We start from the raw sequence: 13,436 nt of genomic DNA, 5'->3' as shown, positions 1-13,436 counted from the left end.
AGCAGAGAGATCTCGGTGTCCATGTGCATAGATCCCTGAAAGTTGGCACCCAGTGATAGGGTTGTTAAGAAGGCACACGGTGTGTTAGCTTTTATTGGTAGAGGGATTGAGTTTAGGAGCCACAAGGTCATGTTGCAGCTGTACAAAACGCTGGTCTTGTACAACTTCAACAAGACATCCCAACTCCTGTATTCAATGTTCTGACTGATGAAACCAAGCATGCCCAATGCCTTCTCCACCACTCTGTCCACCTGTGACTCCACTTTCAAGGAGCTATGACCATGTACCCCTAGATCTCTTTGTTCTGTAACTCTCCCCGACGCCCTACCATTAACTGAGTAAGTCCTGCCCTGGTTCAATCTACTAAAATACATCACCTCACATTTATCTAAATTAAACTCCATCTGCCATTCGTCAGCCCACTGGCCCAATTGATCAAGATCTTTTATTTGATTAATAAAATAACTTATTTCAGAAAGTAAATCAAAGAAAATGGTTGAATAAAGAAACTTCATTACTCCAACACCCTGGACTTTCCAAGCTCCCCACAATTCCCAAACTGCTTCTTATTTATTCCGGGTCTGTTGACGACCACATCATTTTGCCATTGGTTACATTTGTTTACTGGTCAGCTGACCCTCAGTATATTACCATATGCTGATATGGGTCCCTGGTGCTGTAAGGCAGCAGTACCACCCATTCTGTGTATGTTTTTTGTTTGAAACTTGAGTACACCGCTACTCAGTATGAGTACAACCATGGGGTTATAACAGGGTCTGTCTGTTGCATCACTGCAATCAGTAATCATTTCTTTCTCTTTAATCCTCATTGGATCCATTGCAGTGTCAGAACATGGAGCAGGGAAGGGACAAGACTCTCAGCATCGTGTCAAGGTAAGTGAAGACATGTGAGAATAGTGCAGTGCGTGATGTCTTATGTTTGAAAATGTTTCTGTTTCGGTTTTACAGGATATTGGAAAGGTTATTCTGCCATAGTTTCTCTGTGTGACATGTTTTGTTTAGAAATTGCTTGTTGAATTACTGATCGAGATGGAGCAGCAGGAGGTCAGAAACTGGACAATGCAGAGATTATCCTGCAGTGAAACAGTGTCCGCCAGCATACAACAAATCCTTGCAATACTCAGCTGAGCCTGCTCCTAACCCTTCACTTTAACTGAAGTGTGTCACTGACACAGCTGTGAAATTGCCAACCTCCAGTTATTCTGGGAAGATGATGGTGGCTTTTTGCCACAAATACCTCCCCCTCCCTCCCCCAAATGATGAGCAAAACTGAAACTAACCAATTGGGAAAGAGCAGCCAGCAAATCACTGCCAGTAAAATAGGTGGAAACTGAGGAAAAGAGGCAGTCTGAGAGATAAGAACATAAGGAATAACAGGAGGAATAGGTCACCAGCTCCACTTTCCTGTTCAACCGCATGACCCTGACTCCCTGGATGGAATTCTCCTGTCTTGCCCCGCAGGGGGATCACAGGGGGGAGGGGACAGACTGCGCAAAGGTCCATTAACCTCAGGTGGAAATTTTCAGCTTTGGACAAGGGTCTACCTTAGCCTTGAATATGTGATTCAGCCTGTACCGCTCTCTGTGGGACAGAATGCCACAGGTTAGCAACCACCTGGGAGAAGGAATTCCTCCTAATCTCCCTTTAAAATGAGCATCCACTCTGAAAAGCCCCCTGCAAATCTTACACATTCTCAACCCTTTAAATTTCAGTGAGTGTGGGCCCAACCTGCTCAACCTTCCCTCATAAAACCCCCTTCATCCCGGGAAGCAGCAAACCTTCTCTGAACTGCTTCCAATGCAAGTATAATCCTTCCTCAAGTAAGAAGACCAGCAATCACTATCCATCCCTAATTACCCTTTCAGAACAGTAACTTCATTGCAGTGCTAATGTAAGCCTATTCATGAACTTATAAATAAACTTTAAGTTTGCTATGTTAGCCATTTTCAGAGTCACATAGAGGCCAGACCAGGCAGGGACAGCAGATTTCCTTCCCTAAAGGTCATTAATGAACCAGATGGGTTTTTACAACAATTGACTGTGTTACGCGATCATCAGCAGATGCTTAATTCCAGATTTTTATTCATTTCTAAATTCACCATCTGCCATGAAGGGACTCAAACCCAAGTCCCTGGGGAATTACCCTGGGTCTCTGGATTCCTAGCCCGGGAACAATACCACAGTGCCACTGCCTCCCTTCTGGGGATAGATGGAAACTGGGTCCCTTACAGCCCAGGCTAAAGTTACAGAGGAACTCGGAGGTGGTTTGGCTCCTGGACTCAGTGTGCAGGCCCACTGGCATATGGACACACAGACTCTCATAAAGCAAACTCCCAGCTTGGGCAAATAGTCCCATTGTCTTGTGGAATCCCTAGGGGATTGAAGTTGAATATAGCAGAAAGCTGCATTGGGAGCCCAGAGCTGGATTGATGTCTAAATACAGTAACTCCTGTAACCAATCCCATACTAAATGAAGTGCCTTCTATTCCTCTGGTCTCACCACAGGAGGACATGAAGATTTGGGCCCAAAGCCCCCATGCATTTTACTCAAAATCAGAATATCTTTACCTACTGAGGGACTTATTTCAGTGCAAGATTGAACACAGACCACAAGGCACAGCCTACCTGCCCCGGATCTCACAGCCTGGGAAAGCGATATTAAAATGGACAGAGACCTCCTGAACTTTGCTGCTGCCAAGCTTTGCATATCTAACATGTCCTTTCAGAACAGACTGTGCCACAAAGTGTTCTGGAGACACCCAGGGTCAGGGCATTGGCATTGACCACATCTGGTCAATCTGGATGAACTCTCTGAACAGCATTCCCAGCACACACAGCTAACAGATACAGATCACTCTGTGGTGTGTACCAGGGTTAGGGTGCAAATCAGGAAGCTTTTTCATTCAAAGCAGAAATGTAGTCGTCATATCAACTCATTAATACTGCCCACTTGGGTAAAAGCTAACAGGGCCATGTTCCAGTGGAACAAGCGCTCCACAGTGATGTGGAGATGCCAGAGCTGGACTGGGGTAAACACAGTAAGAAGTCTCACAACACCAGGTTAAAGTCCAACAGGTTTATTTGGTAGCAAATGCCACTAACTTTCAGAGTGCTGCCCCTTTGTCAGATGAGTGGGAGTTCTGATCACACAGAGTGCAGCATTGAAAGTAAACATACTCTGAGATACCATCTAGAAGACCACATCATTAATATATGGGAAGTAACAGTTCCAGACTGGTACCTGTAAGTGAAACCAAGCAGCCCACTCCCATTACGAGAGAGAGCTGAGGAAGAATCTGAATGCACTTAGAGCCAATCAAAGTAAAGTTCAACAGATATGTGGTGTGCCGATGGCCACTGTTCCAACTCTGCCAGAATATCCCCACATCCTTGACACAGGGAATGTTCGGAGTATGTCAGAGGGTTTGGCAGGTCCATCAGCAAAGAAAACAGCTCCATTAAAATCAAACGATGTAGAGTCCAGCACTGACCCTGTGAAGCAGTTGGAGAGATGGTGGAACACTACATCCTGTAGGGAGAAAACAGTCACTGAGGAAGCTCTAGAAACTGTAGACAGCCTATCTGTAGTGGAAGAGCTGGAAATTGAACCCACTATTTAGAACATAGAACATTACAGCGCAGTACAGGCCCTTTAGCCCGCGATGTTGCGCTGACCTGAGAAACCAATCTAAAGCCCATCTAACCTACACTATTCCAATATCATCCATATGCTTATCCAATGACCATTTAAATGCCCTTAATGTTGGTGAATCCACCACTGCTGCAGGCAGGGCATTCCATGCCTTTACTACTCTGAGTAATGAACCTATCTCTGACATCTGTCCTATAATTATCACCCCTCAATTTAAAGCTATGTGCCCTTGTGCTAGCCATCACCATCTGAGGGAAAAGGTTCACACTGTCCACCCTATCTAATCCTCTGATCATCTTATATGCCTCTATTAAGTCACCTCTTAACCTTCTCTCTAACGAAAACAGCCTCAAGTCCCTCAGCCTTTCCTCATATGACCTTCCCACCATTGGGAATTGAAGTAACAAATGAAGAATCCAGATCCAAATGCAGCAAGACCTGGACAATATCCAGTCTCAGGCTGACAGGTGACAAGTAACATTCACACCGCACAAGTGCCAGGCAGTGACCATCTCCAACGAGAGAAGATTTACCCACCGCCCCTTGACATTCAATGGCATTTCCATCACTGAATCCCTCAGTTTCAACATCCTGGGAATACCATTGACCAGAAACTGAATTGGAGCCAAGCTGTATAAACACAGTGGCCACCAGAGCACCAGAGGCTGGTGAGCAAGTAACTCACCTCCCGACTTCTCAAAGCTTGTCCACTGTCTACAAGACACAAATCAGGAGTGTGATGGAACACTGCCCACTTGCCTGGATGGGTGCAGCTCCAACAACACTCAAGAAGCTCAACATCATCCAGGACAAAGTAGCCCCATTTGATTGTCACCTAAATCAGCACTTAAAACATTCACTGTCTCCACTGCTAATGCTCAGTTGCAGCCGTGTGTACTATCTACAAGTTGCAGCAACTCATCAAGGCTCCTTTAACAGAACCTTCCAAACCCACGACTGCTTCCACCTAGAAGGACAAAAGCGGCAAACACATTACAACATCAGCATCTGCAAATTCCTCACCAAGTCAATCACTGTCCTGACTTGGAAACATAGCGCCGTTCCTTCACAGTCACTGGATCAAAACCCTGGAATTCCCTCCCTAACAGCGTTGTGGATGAACCTACAATACATGGTGATTCAAGAAGGCAGCTCACCACCACTTCAGAAGGATAATTAGGGCTGGACAATAAAATCTCTGGCCTAGTCTTGTGAAGAAAACACTGGACAAATTGAGTGACTGCACCAAGGTCCTTGGAGATGTTGCTGGATCGCATGCAGCAGGTTCAATCATCCAAAAGGAGCTTCTGTTTGCTACAGATGGGATTGAGCCTGCTGGCTGATCTTTTTGTGGACTCAGCTCCACTTACCCGCCCGCTCACCATAACCCTTAATTTCTTTACTGTTCAAAAATCTATCTCTCCTTGCCTTAAAAACATTCAATGAGGGAACCTCAACTGGGCAGGGAATTCCACAGATTCACAACCCTTTGTGTGAAGAAGTTCCTCCTCAACTCAGTCCTAAATCTGCTCCCCCTTATTTTGAGGCCATGCCCCCTAGTTCCGCCAGTGGAAACAACTCCCTGCCTCTATCTTATATATTTCCTTCATAATCTTATATATTTCTATAAGATCTCCCCTCATTTTTCTGAATTCCAATGAGTATAGCCCCAGTCTACTCAGTCTCTCCTCATAAGCCACACTCTCAACTCCGGAATCAACCTAGTGAATCTCCTCTGCACCCCCTCCAGTGCCAGTATATCCTTTCTCAAGTAAGGAGACCAAAACTGTACACAATACTCCAGGTGTAGCCTCACCAGCACCTTACACAGCTACAACATAATCTCGCTGTTTTTAAACTCCATCCCTCCAGCAATGAAGGACAAAATTCCATCTGCCTTCTTAATTACCCGCTGCAAACCAACTCCTTGAGATTCCTGCACAAGGACACCCAGGTCCCTCTGCACAGCAGCATGCTGCAATTTTTTACCGTTTAAATAATAGTCCATTTTGCTGTTATTCCTACCAAAATGGATGACCTCACATTTACCAACATTGTACTCCATCTGCCAGACCCTCGCCACTCACCTTAGACTATCTGTATCCCTTTGCAGACTTTCAGCATCCTCGGTGCACTTTGCTTTTCCACCCATCGTAGTGTGATCTGCGAATTTTGACACATTACACTTGGTCCCCAACTCCAAATCATCTATGTGATGTGCCAGTGCTGCCTTGCACCTGGATATCGGAGAAGCACAGAATAAACAGTGCACTGGAAGAACTTCAATAGCCTGACCAAAGCTGGAAAGGTCCACTTACAGGTGCCCCCATCCCTCTGCCTGGAGGTACCTCCAGTCTCCAGCTCACCCAGCCTCGCCTGACTGGAATGATATCTACACCCAGATACTCACTGTCCACACATGATAATTCCATCTTCTCAACACCTTCCCCTGCCCAGAATCCTGTCTGTGCAGGAGAAAAGATCACGGATTACCTGGAATCGGAAATGCTCAGGGGCCCCGTCCCTTCACACCCACAGGAGCAAATCAGGCCCGCCCACCCCTGCCATGCCATTGGTGCTAATGGAATTCAAGATCACCAACCACACCCACTCTTCTGGATGTAATATCATCACAGTACTGACCCTCTGACAGTGCGGCGCTCCCTCAGCACTGACCCTCTGACAGTGCGGCGCTCCCTCAGCACTGACCCTCTGACAGTGCGACGCTCCCTCAGCACTGACCCTCTGACAGTGCGGCGCTCCCTCAGCACTGACCCTCTGACAGTGCGACGCTCCCTCAGCACTGACCCTCTGACAGTGCGGCACTCCCTCAGCACTGACCCTCTGACAGTGCGGCGCTCCCTCAGCACTGACCCTCTGACAGTGCGGCACTCCCTCAGCACTGACCCTCTGACAGTGCGGCACTCCCTCAGCACTGACCCTCTGACAGTGCGGCGCTCCCTCAGCACTGACCCTCTGACAGTGCGGCGCTCCCTCAGCACTGACCCTCTGACAGTGCGGCGCTCCCTCAGCACTGACCCTCTGACAGTGCAGCGCTCCCTCAGCACTGACCCTCTGACAGTGCAGCACTCCCTCAGCACTGACCCTTTGACAGTGCGGCGCTCCCTCAGCACTGACCCTCTGACAGTGCGGCGCTCCCTCAGCACTGACCCTCTGACAGTGCGGCGCTCCGTCAGCACTGACCCTCTGACAGTGCGGCGCTCCCTCAGCACTGACCCTCTGACAGTGCGGCGCTCCCTCAGCACTGACCCTCTGACAGTGCGGCGCTCCCTCAGCACTGACCCTCTGACAGTGCGGCGCTCCCTCGGCACTGACCCTCTGACAGTGCGGCGCTCCCTCAGCACTGACCCTCTGACAGTGCGGCGCTCCCTCGGCACTGACCCTCTGACAGTGCGGCGCTCCCTCAGCACTGACCCTCTGACAGTGCGGCGCTCCCTCAGCACTGACCCTCTGACAGTGCGGCGCTCCCTCAGCACTGACCCTCTGACAGTGCGGCGCTCCCTCAGCACTGACCCTCTGACAGTGCGGCACTCCCTCAGCACTGACCCTCTGACAGTGCGGCGCTCCCTCAGCACTGACCCTCTGACAGTGCGGCGCTCCCTCAGCACTGACCCCCTGACAGTGCGGCACTCTCTCAGCACTGACCCTCTGACAGTGCGGCACTCCCTCAGCACTGACCCTCTGACTGTGTTATGCTCCCTCTGTTCTGGATTGGATTTTCAACTTTATGTCCCCAATCAGATCAAAGTGAGTGATGCCGAAAGCTACAATCTCCGGAATTTGAGGTGTGGAGTTTTGAGGGTGGGGCAAAGTGGAGGAATTATTGAGATGAGGGTGACAGGAAGTGGGGAGGATGAGGAGGTTTGGGGACAGATTTGGACAGTATTGTTAATACTGTCTTGCATTGCTCACAAAGAGTTCTCTGTCTTTCTGGTGAAAGATGAGGAGAATTCCGCTGCTGATGGCCCTCAGCCAATGAGTCCTCCCCTGTCTGTGACCCCTTTAACCCTCTGGCTCTGTCTTTGTCCTTAGGCCCCAGGGGACGCTGATGGCCTGAAGCCAGGGGACGATGTGAGGGAACAGTTATCATCTCTCAGGTAAGGGCACAGAATGGGAATTGGTCAAGGATAGAGATCAGATGGGAAGAACATGGATCATGTGATAAATGCATTGACCACATGGCAGGGTAATGTGTGTTGAACATACAGGAAAGCAGAATAATATTCAATTTCATTGAGTAATGGGGTTTTTATTTAATGTAAATTATGGAATTTGTGGCTGCAATTCTCCCGGAAGCGCTGAATTGGTGGGAAAGTGGTTCTAAATCCCGACTGTTTTCCCAGTTCAGCTTCTCACCTGAATCTCCACACTCTGTGCACGGCAGAGATCCCAGTCATGAACCTCATTAAAAACCCGGGGTGGGGGTTGCAGGGTGGGGGGTCTATTCGTGCCAGTGTCTGGGAGTTCTGGAACTCTGCACGTGCAGTCGTCCCGATTGGTCAGTCTCCCCGATCACTGGTCACTCCAGGACCCCCCGCAGTGCTGTCCATCCAGCGCCCCCTACAGCCTGATTGCAGCCCCCACAACAATTCCCGGGCCAGTTCTGACCCCTCCCCCTCGCCCCCCCCCCCCCCCCCCCCCCGCTGTCATAGAGCGCTTCAATGCCTGTGCCCCACCCCCCCAGCAGTGGCGATGCCCCACCCCTTCACCCCAGCAGAACCCCATGCCCCCCCACGCTGACACCACCAACCCCCCCACCCCCAGGGTCAGATCCCTCCTGGTGGCAGGCCCCCCCCATCAAATCACACACCCCTGCCACCCCAATCACTGCCTTCCCTCCATTCCAGGCCGATCCTGTCTACAAAGTGGCAGCAGGACCCCCCACCCCCACCAATTGCCCTAGGCCCTGCCCACAATAGGTCAAGCCCCCTTGACACTGCCTAATGTCCAGTGGGCAGTGCCAAGATCTCCCTTGGCATGGGCAGCATGACGGGGGACCCTGGGAAGCACCAAGGATCAGAGTGGGACCTTGATATACATGTACACTGATCCCTTAGGGTAGCAGGGCAGGTAGATAATGTGGTTAAGGTGGTATGTAGCGTACTTGCCTTTATTAGCCAAGGCATAGCGTTTAAGAGCAGGGAGGTTATGCTGGAACTATATAAAATGTTGGTTAAAGCACAGCTAGGACATTAATGAATTGATTAGAGACAGTCAGCATGGTTTTGTAGCGGGAAGGTCGTGCCTTACTAACCTTATTGAGTTCTTTGAGAAGGTGACCAAAGAGGTGGATAGGGGTAAGGCAGTAGACGTGGTATATATGGATTTTAGTAAGGCGTTTGATAAGGTTCACCATGGCATGCTTCTGCAGAAAATGCAGATGTATGGGATTGGTGGTAATTTAGGTAATTGGATCAGGAATTGGCTAGCAGATAGGAGACAGAGGGTGGTGGTTGATGGTAATTATTCATCATGGAGTTCGGTTACGAGTGGTGTGCCTCAGGGATCTGTTTTGGGGCCACTGCTGTTTGTAATCTTTATTAATGATCTGGATGAGGGTATAGTTGGGTGGATTAGTAAGTTTGCTGATGACACCAAAGTCGGAGGTGTGGTAGATTGTGAGGAAGGGTGTCGAAGTTTGCAGGGTGACTTGGACAGGTTGCAGAGCTGGGCCGCGAGGTGGCGGATGGAGTTTAATGCGGAGAAGTGTGAGGTAATCCATTTCGGTAGGAATAACAGATGTGTTGAGTATAGGGCTAACGGGAGGACTTTGAATAGAGTGGAGGAGCAGAGGGATCTAGGTGTATGTGTACATAGATCCCTGAAAGTTGGGAATCAAGTAGATAAGGTTGTTAAGAAGGCGTACGGTGTCTTGGCGTTTATTGGTAGGGGGATTGAATTTAGGAGTCGCAGCGTCATGTTGCAACTGTACACAACTCTGGTGCGGCCGCACTTGGAGTACTGTGTGCAGTTCTGGTCCCCACATTACAGGAAGGATGTGGAGGCTTTGGAGAGGGTGCAGAGGAGGTTTACCAGGATGTTGCCTGGTATGCAGGGGAGGTCCTATGAGGAGAGACTGAGGGATTTGGGGTTGTTTTCACTGGAAAGAAGGCGGCTAAGAGGGGATCTTATAGAAACATATAAGATGATTAGAGGTTTAGATAGGGTGGATGGTGATAGCCTGTTTCCTCGGATGGAGAAAGCTAGCATGAGGGGGCATGGCTTTAAATTAAGGGGGGGTAGTTATAGGACGGATGTCAGGGGCAGGTTCTTTACCCAGAGGATGGTGAGGGACTGGAATGCCCTGCCTGCTGCAGTTGTAAATGCACCTAGTTTGGGGGCGTTTAAGAGATTGGTGGATAGGTTTATGGACGAAAAGGGATTGGTTTAGATTAGTGGGTCAATGTTTTTTTTTTAAAAATAAGACTGGTCGGCGCAACATTGTGGGCCGAAGGGCCTGTTCCGCGCTGTAATGTTCTATGTTCTATGTTCTATGTTCTATAGTGTGCTGTTCTGGAATCCACATTCCAGGAGGGAGGTGATAGCACTGGGAAGGCTGCAGAGGAGATTTACCAGGATGTTGCTTGGGCTGGAGTGTTTTAGTGACGAAGAGAAATTAGATAAACTGGGGTTGTTTTCCTTTGAACAGAGGAGACTGAGGGGGGGACATGACTGCGATGTATAAGATTATAAGGGGCATAGATAGAGTAGACAGGAAGAAATCTTTCCCCTTGGTGCTGAGATCAATGATTAGGGGATATAGATTGAAGGTAAGGGGCAGAAGATTTAGAGGGAATGTGAGGAACAACCTTTTTCATCCAGAGAGTGATGGGAGTCTGGAACTCTCTGCCTGAAAGGATGGTGGAGGCAGAGGCCTCAACATTTAAGAACTATTTTTATGTGGACATGTGATCACCAAGGCAGACAAGTCTTTGGTCCAAATACTGGAAATGAGATTAGAATATTTCAGTGTTTTGTTTTTGTGCAGCACAGACTTGATGGGCTGAAAGACCTATTCTGTGATGGATATATCTATGAATCTATCAAAGCACGCTATCCAAAATTCTGAAAGTCTTTGTAGATCTTCAAACAGTTGAACGTACATTCTGTAAGAATGGGATCATGGAGAACCGTGGAATTTGGGGTATCGAGTTAAATCTGTAGCAAGTCCCGTGGTTTCCAAATATGTTCTGATCCTCTTAGAAACTGATAACATTTCACAAGGAGAAAGGAATCTGCAATATGGACAGAAAGCTGGCCAACAGCGAACTAACTAATATCATCAAAACTCCAGATCAAATGTTCCTGCAGAATGGAAAACAACTAATATCAATCCACATTACAAGGGAGAGAGAGAGAGAATGGAAATCTACCGACTGTTAGTTTGAGGTCAGCAGTGGGGAAAATGTTGGAATCGATTATGAAGGATGTGATAACTGAGTATTTAGGAATGAATGATAAAATTGGGCAGGAGTCAGCGTGGAATTATGATTGGGAGATCATGTTTGACCAACCTGTTGGTGTTTTTGGGGATAATACATGTAGCACTGATGAAGGAGAACCAGTAGATGTGATGTATTTAGATTTCCTGAAAGCTTTTATTAGATCCCAAGCAGGAGATTAGTAAACAAAATCCAAGCACACAGAGCAGAGAAATGCATGATTTTGGATCAAGAATCAATCATCAGGCAGAAAGTGGAGAGCCGGAATAAACACCTCACTCTCAAGATGGCAAACTGTGACTAGGAGGAACCTCAAGGAGCAGCGTTAGCTCCACAGCTAATCACAATTTGGATATGGAGACCAATTGTAAAATAATAAAGCCCCCATAGTCCCAGAGGTTGCTGTCCCCTTTGAGGGAGAGAGCTGATTGATGGCCATTTAACCTGAGAAAACCAAGCATGCTGAATGCTTCCTTCACTACCCTGTCCGCTGATGACTCCACTTTCAAAGAGCTATGAACCTGTATCCTTAGATCCCTTTGTTCTGTAACTTTCCCCAACGTCCTACCATTACCTGAGTAAGTCCTGCCCTGATTCAATTGACCAAATGCATCACCTCGCATTTATCTAAATCAAAGAACAAAGAAAATTCCAGCACAGGAACAGGCCATTCGGCCCCTCCAAGCCTGCACCGACCATGCTGCCCGACTGGAATAAAACCCCACCCTTCCGGGGACCATATCCCTCTATTCCCATCCTATTCATGTACTTGTCAAGACGCCCCTTAAATGTCACTACCGTATCTGCTTCCACTACCTCCCCGGCAACAAGTTCCAGGCACCCACTGCTCTCAGTGTAAAAAATCTGCCTCATACATCTCCTTTAAACCTTACCCCTCGCACCTTAAATCTGTGCCCCCCCAGTAATTGACTCTTCCACCCTGGGAAAAAGCTTCTGACTATCCACTCTGTCCATGCCCCTCATAATCTTGTAGACTTCTATCAGGTCACCCCTCAACCTTCATCGCTCCAGTGAGAACAAACCAAGTTTCTCCAACCTCTCCTCATAGCTAATGCCCTCCATACCAGGCAACATCCTGGTAAATCTTTTCTGTACCCTCTCCAAAGTTTCCACCACCTTCTGGTAGTGTGGCGACCAGAATTGAACACTATATTCCAAGTCCAGCCTCCCTAAGGTTCTATAAAGTGTCAACATGACTTGCCAATTTTTAAACTCAATGCCCCAGCCGATGAAGGCAAGCATGCCGTATGCCTTCTTGACTACCTTCTCCACCAGCATTGCCACTTTCAGTGACCTGTGTACCTGTACACTCAGATCCCTCTGCCTATCAATATTCTTAAGGGTTCTGCCATTTACTGTATATTTCCTATCTGTATTAGACCTTCCGAAATGCATTACCTCACATTTGTCCGGATTAAACTCCATCTGCCATCTTTCTGCCCAAATCTCCAACTGATCTATATCCTGCTGTATCCTCTGATGGTCCTCATCGCTATCCACAAATCCACCAACCTTTGTGTCATCCGCAAACTTACTCATCATTCCAGTTACATTTTCCTCCAAATCATTTATATATATTACAAACAGCAAAGGTCCCAGCACTGATCCCTGAGGAACACCACTTGTCACAGCCCTCCATTCAGAAACACACCCTTCCACTGCTACCCTCTGTCTTCTTTGACCGAGTCAGTTTTGTATCCACCTTGCCAGCTCACCTCTGATCCCATGTGACTTCACCTTCTGCACCAGTCTGCCATGGGGGACCTTGTCAAAGGCCTTACTGAAGTCCATATAGACAACATCCACTGCCCTACCCTCATCAATCATCTTCGTCACTTCCTCGAAAAACTTGATCAAGTTTGTGAGACACGACCTCCCCTTCACAAACCATGTTGCCTCTCACTAATACGTCCACTTATTTCCAAGTGGGAATAAATCCTGTCTCGAAGAATCCTCTCCAATAATTTCCCTACCACTGATGTAAAGTTCACCGGTCTGTAATTACCTGGATTATTCTTATTACCTTCTTAAACAAAGGAACAACATTGGCTATTCTCCAACCCTCTGGGATTTCCCCTGTAGTCATGATGTGGAGATGCCAGCGTTGGACTGGGGTAAACACAGTGGGAAGCCTGACCACACCAGGTTTAAGTCCAACCAATTTATTTGATTTATTTATCAAATAAATTTGTTGGACTTAAACCTGGTGTTGTCAGGCTTCTCACTGTATCTCCCCTGAGCCAGTGAAGATACAAAGATTTCTCTCAAGGTCCCAGCAAT

At 47.9% G+C, this 13,436-nt stretch overlaps 1 protein-coding gene across 1 annotated transcript in view; it reads left to right on the top strand.

Moving 5' to 3' along the window:
* LOC145356551 (glutamine-rich protein 2) overlaps positions 1-13,436 on the top strand; it is a 175,229-nt gene that overhangs the window by 78,652 nt on the left and 83,141 nt on the right. The window contains exons 6-7 of the mRNA XM_080209314.1: positions 844-893; positions 7,726-7,790. Coding sequence (XP_080065440.1) covers positions 844-893; positions 7,726-7,790 — 115 coding nt within the window. The remainder of the gene's footprint in view (positions 1-843; positions 894-7,725; positions 7,791-13,436) is intronic.

This window comes from Carcharhinus amblyrhynchos, chromosome 21, assembly GCF_965287045.1.
Source record: "Carcharhinus amblyrhynchos chromosome 21, sCarAmb.v2.hapA, whole genome shotgun sequence".
Classification (NCBI taxonomy): Eukaryota; Metazoa; Chordata; class Chondrichthyes; order Carcharhiniformes; family Carcharhinidae; genus Carcharhinus; species Carcharhinus amblyrhynchos.
This window is presented reverse-complemented; position numbering and strand designations above follow the sequence as displayed.